Here is an 11,071-nt window from a genome sequence, read left to right on the forward strand (position 1 = left end):
GCTTTTACTGCGACTTCTTGTAAGTATTCTGCTGTGTGTGCATTTCCTGACGTATCAGTTGTTTGTGCAAGGAAGACTTTACCTTCTTCTGTTGTTATACAAGCACATACAATAGGATCATTGTGGACATTACTCCACCCATCAATACTTAGGTTAACAATTTTACCCTCCAGAGCTGTTGCACATTGCTCCATTTCTCTGTCATACACTTGATCCGGCAGTTTCCCTGCAACATCAGCTCTGCTGGGTGCACTGTATCCTGGTCTCAGTGACTGAACCATATTAATGAAATGTGGGTTCTCAGTCAGACGGAAAGAAGAGTTCGTTGCATAAATAAACTGGGCAATTTTTTCATCAATCAACTCTTTTTCTAATCTGCTAGTTCTTATCACAAACCTATCTATGGTGGTTCCAGGAGGTAAGGGTTTTTTCTTCCTTTTGGGTGATGGTGATATGTGGCTGTGGGTGTCTGATGATGATGCGGCTGCTAATGAAGCACTACCCTGGATGGTTAACTCAAACTGTAGAACAGGATGATGGTGATCTTGGAGGTGGATAGTTTCCAGAATCCATGAATTCCCCTAAACAAAAAAAGTCAATGCTGTTATTTTATTGTTTATACAATTTCTGCTTATTGTACACAACACATCACTGCCCCTGCCCCAAAAGGAATATTTGTTTTTCTTCATAACTGTACCAAATGACAGTAACATGCAGTAATAAGAAATATAATTTTTCTCACACATGACAGTTCAGTCTTTAGAAATAGGATTCAATAAAAATGTTTACCAACCTGAAGATCCTGCCTGTTCAGAAGTGTTTCTTTGGTCATCTTCATCACCGCACTTCTCATGATGTTGCCTCATTCGCGCCACCAGGCCTTGCATCTCTTTGTTGCATCGTTTGCATTTTGCACGCATGCCTGCTTTACCGATAGGTGAAGGAGCTTCATTAAAATATTCCCAAACTGGGTCTCTTTTACGGCCTGCTGCCATTATAAGGAAAGAATGTAATAAACCTCAGATCGTACACACAAACAGATCCAGACTTGTCTGTCTGTGGCTATGCTGCAGTATTGTGCTCAAAGTTTCACTTTCATTTTCTTGTCTGCTTGCCCTTCCTCCTCCTCGCACTTAGATTCACATTCTTCTTGTGTTGTGCAGATCTATTCCACTCCAAACAATCAGAAACATATTGTCTAACTTCTTGGACTTGGCACTGAAGGGGTTGATTCTGTATTCATAGGTTTGTAGAACAATAGGATTAAGGTATTTTTCTCAACTCTGTTCATGTTGTAACATTTTTGCCGTGAAGAAGAGGCTGGGACCTCTGCGGAGTCAAATTCAGTTTTGAGAACTGCGTAAGTAAAGCGAGCGTCTGTGATAATATAGGAGAGAAACTGCCCACTAATCCTACAGAAACCTCTGGAAGAGCATGGCATTGTGAATGTTACACATATACAGCCTTTATTCTACTGAGTTAAACAACTCAGCTTTATCTCATGATGGAAGAACCTTTGGATGGTAAAATATTTTCCTCAAAAAGCAGTTTATTGAAAAAAATCCGATTTTTTTTTAAAAAAAACATTGATTTTTATCCACCCTGGCCTATCCTAAGGCTAGGTTCACACTACGTTAGTGCAGTCCGTTCAACATATCCGTTAAACGGACTGCACTAACGCAAGTGCCGGCACTTGCACAGCGCTAGCGCAGATGGAGCTTCTGCTAGCTCCATCTGCGCTAGCCGCGAGCTAGCAGTGATGGACCCGAAAACGCTGCAGGCGGCGTCTCGGGTCCGTCACTCAATGACGGCACATCGCTAGCGCACGCCCATTGTGGGCGTGCGCTAGCGATGCGCTCGTCATTGCTTGTAATGGCGGCGTTAACGGACTACGTTACACCGCGTTATGCCGCGGTGTAACGTAGTCCGTTAAGCGGGTTCACACAACGCAGTGTGAACCCACCCTAAAGCTTGGCCACTACTTTACTAATGGACTAACCCTTTAAGCCCCTCTTTCACATGTCATTGTCTTCAGTACGTGTGGTGACAGTTTTCACACGCACACCCATTATAACCTATATCGCTGCACACACGTCCATATGTTCACACAGACTGTGCCGCATACGTACACATGGATGACAAAGAGTGTCATTCGTGTGCCATGTACCCGAATAGAAACGACAGATGTTTAGGTGTTAGATGTAAAAAGATAGAGAATAGATAGAAAGATGTCCATGAGGTATATAATTAGTGCCGTGCATTTAGTTTACTGTACATGTATTTAGCAAAAAAAATAAAAATGGCATGGGGTTCTCCCCATTTTTATTAAACAACTAAGGAAAAGCAGACAGTTATAAGCTGGTCTTAGGCTAGGTTCACATTGCGTTAACAGCAGCCCATTCAACACTTGCGTTACATCGCGCTAGCGCAGATAGAGCATCTGCTAGCTCTATCTGCACTAGCAGTGACGGACCCGGAAACGCTGCAGCCCGCGTCCCAGGGTCCGTCACTCAATGACAGCACATCGCTAGCGCACGCCCATTGTGGGCATACGCTAGCGATGCGTCCGACATAGGAAGTAATGGCGGCGTTAACGGACTGCGTTACATGTGCAAAACTCACCTAGGTACATGTTCTTGACGTCAACGGGTGCACGTTCACCCGCATGCGCACTGTGCAGTGACGCCGGCAGGAGGGGGCGAATGACGTGTGTGGGGGGGTTACGGGCGCATGCGCCGGCTTGATTAGCGTGCCATATCTTTATAAATAGGAAGGCAGTGACAGGATTGTTTTATTACATCCCCTTTGAGAAAGCCATCACGCGAAACGTGTGTCAGGGGCTGTAGGAAGGATCTCTGCATTGTCCAGACTTACTGTGGGTGAGCATTGCTTTTGATTCAATATGTGTTTAAATGGTATGGCGGTGCTTTATTAACACACGAGTGATTATCGTAGAATGTTAGAACTGTTGTGCACTTTGCCTCTGTTTCCCCTTTGTTTTGGAATTGATTTACAATATGATATATGCATGTGCTCTCCCAGGTCATACAGTGGAGCATGGATTTTTCCTCCAAGTACCATCTGTTGTTTCTTCCTTCATTTGCTAATTTATGGAAGTATATTATATGTAACTGAGATGTATGTCTAATAAAAGTTGAACTTTTTTATTGAATTTTCTGTAGGTGTTACATATACTCTTTTTTCGCTTGTATTGAATATACTATATACAGGAGCAGATGACATACGGGTATACTATATATAGGAGCAGATGACATTATATATATATATATATATATATATATATACACATAGGGTGAAAATGAGAGAACTGAGGGTGAAAACAAGAGAACTGAGGGTATGTATGTATGTATGTATGTATGTATGTATGTAATTATTTACAGTCCACTTCCGTCTGTCTATGACGGAAATCCCACGTCAGGCACAGTCCAGCCGCGAATTAGCCCCTCCCTACTCCCCTCCAGTCAGCGCCCGCATAGCGTTTTAGCAGTCCGTTAAACGGACTGCATTACACCACGGCATAGCGCAGGTAACGCAGTCCGTTAACGCTGCCATTAACCCTGTGTGACCAACTTTTTACTATGCCAACTTTTTATGCCTATGCAGCATCAATAGTAAAACATATCATGTTAAAAATAATAATAATTAAAAAAAAATCATTATATTATCACCTTCCAGCGTCCGCGGCAGCCTTTCCCGCTCCTTGCGATGCTCCGGTCCCAAGAATGCATTGCGGCAATGACCACAGATGACGTAGCTGTCTCTCGAGGGTTATTGCCTCAAGGCATTACTGAAAACGGAGTGTCGCGAGGAGCATCGCTAAAGACCTGGGCTGGATCCGGAGGCCGCCGGAAGGTGAGTATAACACTTTTTTTATTTTCATTCTTTTTTTTTTTTTTTTTTTTTTTTTAACAGGGATATGGTGCCCACATTGCTATTTACTACGTGGGCTGTGCTATATGCTATGTGGGCTGTGAGACTCTTTCTCCCGGGGCCCTCAAAAACCTGGAGCGGGCCATGGCTTCACTGACCAGGCGGCCGCGAACAATCAGCGATAGACGCAGTCCGGCCGCGAATTGGCGCGGGATTTGGACCACGCTTCGATATCTGGTCGCGCCCGGCCGAATCCTGTGTATTCATTGCATTATTCTGAAATCTTCATAAATAAACTACATATATATTCTAGAATACCCAATGCGTTAGAATCGGGCCACCATCTAGTCTAGTAATAAATAAGCACTTTATCACAAAAACCTGATTTAAAATAGTAGGTAATATTTGCTGATGACACATTTTCATTAAATGAAGCCTATGACTAGAGATGTTCAGGTCTGGCCGAACAGTTACAAAAAGTTCGGGTTCGCGTACCAGAGCCGTACCCAGACCCGAACCCCATTCACTTGAATGGGGGGCCCTAACATCCAGTGTTTACCACGCTGTCATGTGCATGACAAACACTGCGTCTGATTAGCGCTAAAATCATTATCTATGGTCAGAGAGCAGCGGTTGCCATGCCGTAATATGAAAGCGTGAGCCCGCAGCTGTAATCGGAGGTAAAAAGTTTACCTGTGGTCACTGGTGTTGGGTTGATGGGACTACTGTTCTCATCAGCCTACACCTGCTGCCACTAATAAAAGTTGGGAGTGTTCAGACGGGACCTGCACTGACTGTATGTATGTATGTATGTATGTATAAAAAATAATAATAAAAAAAACAAAACTCAGTGCTGAGGTCACCGCAGTTCATTGGCACGGCTAGAAAAGCAGCCTCGGTGACCAATAGTAACCTCAATGACGTCACCGCTAGTCACTGATGCTCGCAGCAGCTCATTCATCAGTGGCTCTCAGGATGGAGAGTCGCATCTTGGCACCATCCAGGTTGAAAACCATTTATTCACCAGACATGGATTACTTCGTGGGACAGAACGACGGATTGGTGAGGGATATTGCCATTTATTTATTTTAGTTTTATTACAGGAGACGAGGGATTCAATGGAATGGGCGTTAGATGAATATAAAGGTGTTTGTTATTTTTAAATTAAAAAAAGGAAAAGTGTGTTTTGTTTTATTTCAAATAAAGGACTTTATTCTGGCTCTGTCTTTATTTACAATACAACTATAGGATTAGTAATAGATAGGTGTCTTACAGACGCTTCTCCATTACTAAGCTGTGGGCTTGATGTCACCAAACAATACAAAGGTGACATCGGTGATGGTGAAATATTGTATTTTGTTTGTATTAATATTTTACTGATTTTCACAGAGCTCTCTTGTAGGATGAGTTGTTATGGATGAGTTGTTATTTGCTAATTGATGAATACCTGTTGTTGCCATCTGATATCAGCCCCCACAGTACTGTATGGTTATCTCTCCACAGGGTCAGTGAATCATGTTTGCTAATATGCTAATGACATATTGAACTAACTTGTTGGAAAAAATGAGCCCCTGCAACCTTCCCCCTCCTGACCTGTGAATGAAGAGGGGGACTTTTAAAATATCAGGGAGGCGAGACACCATATCAGATCCTGTGTGAAACTATGATGTGATCACAGCACCTCAGAGGGAAAGAATAGTATATGGACTATGTTACCCTCTGTCTGCTGGATTGTTGGACTCATTCACAGGGCTTTTATCCTGTTACTGAACTGCAGTCGGCTTCTGGAATATCTTATCCTTTGTGTGGTGGATTGTATATGGACCTATAAAGGTCTTGGGATTGTCCATCATTCTCTTGCACTGTTGATTGTGTAATACCGGAGAAGGACCCCGTGACAACATCAACCTCATAAATATGAACCCCACTTGCCACCGCTAAAGGGCAAGTGAGAAAAGCCGGGCAAAGTGCCAAAATTGGCGCATTTAATAAATGCTTTTTTTCTGGGCGGCTGCAGGCTGTTATTTTTAGGTTGGGGGGTGCTAATATCAATGGCCCCTTACCAGCCTGAGAATACCAGCCCGAGAATACCAGCCCCCATCTGTCTGCCTTAGCTTGGCTGGTTGCAGCCCCCAGCTGTGAAATTTGCATGGCTAGTTATCAAAAATACAGGGGAACCCACACCATTTTTTTTTTAATTTATTTACAGTGCAGGCACCTGCAGATGGGTACTCCCATCAGCCACAGCCTGCTCTCGCTGTTATTAGCGGCAGCAGGCGTAGGCTGATGGGAGCAGTAGTTCCATCAGACACCAGTGACCGGAGGTCAAACTTTTACATCCGATCACAACTGCGGTATCACAATGTCATTTGACAGAGTGGGAACCACGGCTTTCTGACCAGCGGTGATGATTTTACCGTCAGTCAGAAGCGGTGTTTGCAGAGCTGTCACGTGCATTACAGCATGGCAAACACTGGATGTTTGGGCCCCCCCCATTCAAGTGAATGGGGTTCGTTCAGTGTTCTGGTACTCAAACGTTTTGTAACAAACACTTTGTGTTTGGGGGGGGGGCAAACTCAAATAGTAACATGGACTTCCTGGTGAAGTCCGTGTATGGACTGTCCATGCCCAAACAGTAGGTGTTCGGTATAGAAGCCGAACTTTATTGTTCGGGCTCGTCCATCTCTACCTATGACAGATACCACAGACTCCCACTTTAAAAGTGCTTTTTTGTTAACTTTTTAAAACCAAACAAGAAACCTGATAGAAGCCAAAAGGACGCTGCCAGCAGAGATTTATGGACACACCGAGTGTGTACGTAGGGAGCTTTCCTAGCGTAAAAGCTAAACATAGGCAATAAGACTGCGTAAACGTAACCCAAGTCACAGAATGATATTACAACCATACCTGCTTGCTTGACAGCATTGTAGATGAGTCTAGTTCCCAACATGCTCATGTTCTCTACAAGAATAAGAATGAATAACATGTTATAAGAGGCACAAATTCAGATAAAGGCCAAAGACTACTATACAGAAAGTCTACAGCGCATAATACAGCGGATGCAGATTTACCATTTAGGCTGCCGTCACACTAGCAGTATTTGGTCAGTATTTTACATCAGTATTTGGAAGCCAAAACCAGGAGTGGAACAAATAGAGGAAAAGTATAATAGAAACATATGCACCACTTCTGCATTTATCACCCACTCCTGGTTTTGGCTTACAAATACTGATGTAAAATACTGACCAAATACTGATGGTGTGACGGCAGCCTTATAGACACCTAGAAGGTGGCCCCATTCTAACGCATCGGGCATTCTAGAATATGTATATATGTATGTACGTCGCACTGTGAGTGGGGGTTATAGCACAGCCACGTAGCAGTATGTAGCACAGCCACGTAGTATATATCTGTCACGCAGTATATAACACAGCCCACGTAGTATACAGCAGTGTGGGCACCATATCTCTGTTAAAAAAAAGAATTAAAATAAAAAATAGTTATATACTCACCCTCCGGCATCCACCGATGCGCGCGTGCGGCGAGGCTGCCGCCAGCTTCTGTTCCCAGTGATGCATTGCAAAATTACCCAGATGACTTAGCGGTCTCGCGAGACTGCTAAGTCATCTGGGTAATTTCAGAATGCATCTCTGGGAACGGAAGCTGGCGGCAGCCTCACCGCTCGCGCGCATCTGTGGACGCCGGAGGGTGAGAATAGCACCATTTTTTTATTTTTTTTTAACATTATATCTTTTTACTATGGATGCTGCATAGGCAGCATCAATAGTAAGAAGTTTGTCACACAGTGTTAATAGCAGCATTAACAGACTGCGTTACACCACGTTATAACGCAGTCGGTTTAACGGACTGCTAAAACGCCATGTGGGCGGCGGGCGCTGACTGTGGGGGCAGTATGGAGGGGGCACTGACTGCAGGGGAGTAGGGAGCAGCCATACAGACAGACGGCAGTGCTCCAATAAGTGTATTATCTCTCCCTCACTAGGGAGCCTGGGATGCGGCCTGTCATGTACACAATACTGACACAAACTTCAGCTCTCCAACCCTGGTTGGAAACCAGCCTTAAAAGGTGCATACTCACTTTAAAGGGATATTCAATCTCAGACATGAATAGTATATTTGCATGATTTGTCATCAAGGGATAAGTGTGGATTCCACGTCTGAATAAATCAGGCTGAAGTGCACTGAAGGTGAGGCAATGCCCTTGGACTGCTCCGACAAATGTTGTGACACACCTAGTGCACTTCTGGACACATTTGCATAAGAATTCTGATCTCTCATAGCACCTTGAATTTCTGCAAAAAAGTATTGGTATTGGGGGGGGGGGGGGGGGGGGTGGCGGGAGCAACTACAGACATACCACTGCTTACACATGTAAAATGGTGCTGACAACTTCTTGCTAAGGGTTCAATTAGAGCGGAGAGATTTGATTACTAGAAACAGGTCCACAGCCAGGTCAGTGAACAGCAACTGCTGGACGGGAGATTTGTAAACAGTCTCTTACTTCACTGCATCTGCAGCTCTTCTTTTGATGAGCTGGGCTGACACGACACTTGTGTGCATCACGCTGCCATGGTTATATCAAATCGGGAGTGCATCACCCTGCACAGGCCAGCAGGTAAAAGGCATTTTCCTTGCTCCCATCCAGCGACCCCACAATCCCGACCCTGCTGCAGACATTTCCCTGTGATCTGACCCCACAATCCCGACCCTGCTGCGGACATTTCCCTGTGATCTGACCCCACAATCCCGAACCTGCTGCGGACATTTCCCTGTGATCTGACCCCACAATCCCGACCCTGCTGCTGACATTTCCCTGCGATCTGACCCCACAATCCTAAGCCTGCTGCGGACATTTCCCTGTGATCTGACCCCACAATCCCGACCCTGCTGCGGACATTTCCCTGTGATCTGACCCCACAATCCCGACCCTGCTGCGGACATTTCCCTGTGATCTGACCCCACAATCCCGACCCTGCTGCGGACATTTCCCTGTGATCTGACCCCACAATCCCGACCCTGCTGCGGACATTTCCCTGTGATCTGACCCCACAATCCCGAGCCTGCTGCAGACATTTCCCTGTGATCTGACCCCACAATCCTGAACCTGCTGCGGACATTTCCCTGTGATCTGACCCCACAATCCCGACCCTGCTGCGGACATTTCCCTGTGATCTGACCCCACAATCCCGACCCTGCTGCGGACATTTCCCTGCGATCTGACCCCACAATCCTGAGCCTGCTGCGGACATTTCCCTGCGATCTGACCCCACAATCCTGAGCCTGCTGCGGACATTTCCCTGCGATCTGACCCCACAATCCTGAGCCTGCTGCGGACATTTCCCTGTGATCTGACCCCACAATCCTGACCCTGCTGCGGACATTTCCCTGTGATCTGACCCCACAATCCCGACCCTGCTGCGGACATTTCCCTGTGATCTGACCCCACAATCCCGAGCCTGCTGCAGACATTTCCCTGTGATCTGACCCCACAATCCTGACCCTGCTGCGGACATTTCCCTGTGATCTGACCCCACAATCCCGACCCTGCTGCGGACATTTCCCTGTGATCTGACCCCACAATCCCGACCCTGCTGCGGACATTTCCCTGTGATCTGACCCCACAATCCCGACCCTGCTGCGGACATTTCCCTGTGATCTGACCCCACAATCCCGACCCTGCTGCGGACATTTCCCTGTGATCTGACCCCACAATCCCGACCCTGCTGCGGACATTTCCCTGTGATCTGACCCCACAATCCTGAGCTGCTGCAGACATTTTTCAATTGATGAATAATGCCCAATGCTGCCACAACATGGCGCAGAGCATCGGAACAGCGCGGTGTACTGGACATCGTCACAACATACTTGGGGGTCATGAATCCTGTGGTCTCAGCGCCACATTCATGGAAGGGTGAACTCTACACAGAAGTCTGAAGGCCACGTGAAGCCACTTGTCACTCAGGTAAATGCCCAGAGACAGTGACTGGCAGCACAGTGCCAGCTGCCTGCAGAACACACTGCTACATGCTGCATAGAACAAGAATTCACACTACACTATACCTAGCACATATGGCTCAAAAGACCAACGCATGCGCAGCATATACTACAGCGTGAGGGAGCATGCGCAGTGGCAATTGTCTTTGCGTTCCACAAGTCATGACACAATTCGGACCAAGGTTGATAAAAGACTGTATGCAGGCAATCAGCGGCAGCCTGCACATGCCCCGGGCCCGGTACACTGCCCGTTATACTCTATAGCACCTTGCACTACGAGCAACTTCGCACTATACTCACCTGACAGCTGCCGCTGACCTTGCTGCAAGTGAGCCGCTGAGGCCGCTAGGAATGCAGCTATTGGTCGAGGCTACTGTCAATCACATGTAAAGGCGGTTTTGACCCCACTCTTCCGGCACTCATTAGCATTCCAAACCACGCCCTATGAACGCTGAGAAACAGGAGAGCTTCCTTGTCAATCGGACTTCATCACTTACCAGCGATTGGTCAGTGCAGCTGTCTGTCACAGGATTCAGCCTATCGTGATTGTTTGCAAAGAGGCGGTACAGATATGTTGTAGATAATTGGACGGCAATGTGCGATCACGTGGGTGTATAAATGTGACGTGCGCCGCCGTGCGGGAGGTTGTGGAAGGTCGTGTTCGCAGTCCGACTCTTTGATGGGCTCCGCTCACAATATAGAACCGGCTCTTTCTTTCTTTTTTTTTTCAATAGAAATGTTTTACGCAGTCATGGTTCCAGGTCTTTGCGTGTAAAGTGAGAGCCTGCATAAGTATCTAGTGAAGCAGTGAAGACTGTTTTTTCAGCATTGCTGTTTCCCCAGATTGTTAGCTCTTGCGAACAGGCCCCTGCTACTCGGTTGTAGTCTGAGGCCATGTGCACACGCTGCGGATTTTGCTACGAGTCCGCAGCGGTTTCCCATATGATTACAGTACACTGTAAACCTATGGGAACCGAAATCCGCAGTGCACATGCTGCGTAAAAAAAACGCACGGAAACGCAGAGGTTTACAATCCGCAACTTGTCAATTCTTTGTGCGGATTCCGCTGCGGGTTTACACCTGCTCCAATAGAAAACCGCAGGTGTAAACCCGCTGCGGAATCCGCAATAGAAACCGTGATAAATCCGCAGTAAAAACCGAAGCG

General features: G+C 46.3%; 1 protein-coding gene across 1 annotated transcript in view; it reads right to left on the bottom strand.

Annotated features, from left to right (window-relative positions):
• The window catches only part of NDUFS8 (NADH:ubiquinone oxidoreductase core subunit S8), a 29,368-nt gene extending 19,026 nt beyond the window's left edge, over positions 1–10,342 (bottom strand). Inside the window, exons 1-2 of the mRNA XM_069752944.1 lie at positions 10,207–10,342; positions 6,799–6,852 (exon numbers count right to left, since the gene is read on the bottom strand). Coding sequence (XP_069609045.1) covers positions 6,799–6,847 — 49 coding nt within the window. The 5' untranslated portion in view covers positions 6,848–6,852; positions 10,207–10,342. The remainder of the gene's footprint in view (positions 1–6,798; positions 6,853–10,206) is intronic.
• Between the last annotated feature and the right edge of the window lie 729 nt (positions 10,343–11,071).

The sequence above is a fragment of the Ranitomeya imitator genome, chromosome 2 (assembly GCF_032444005.1).
Source record: "Ranitomeya imitator isolate aRanImi1 chromosome 2, aRanImi1.pri, whole genome shotgun sequence".
NCBI lineage: Eukaryota > Metazoa > Chordata > Amphibia > Anura > Dendrobatidae > Ranitomeya > Ranitomeya imitator.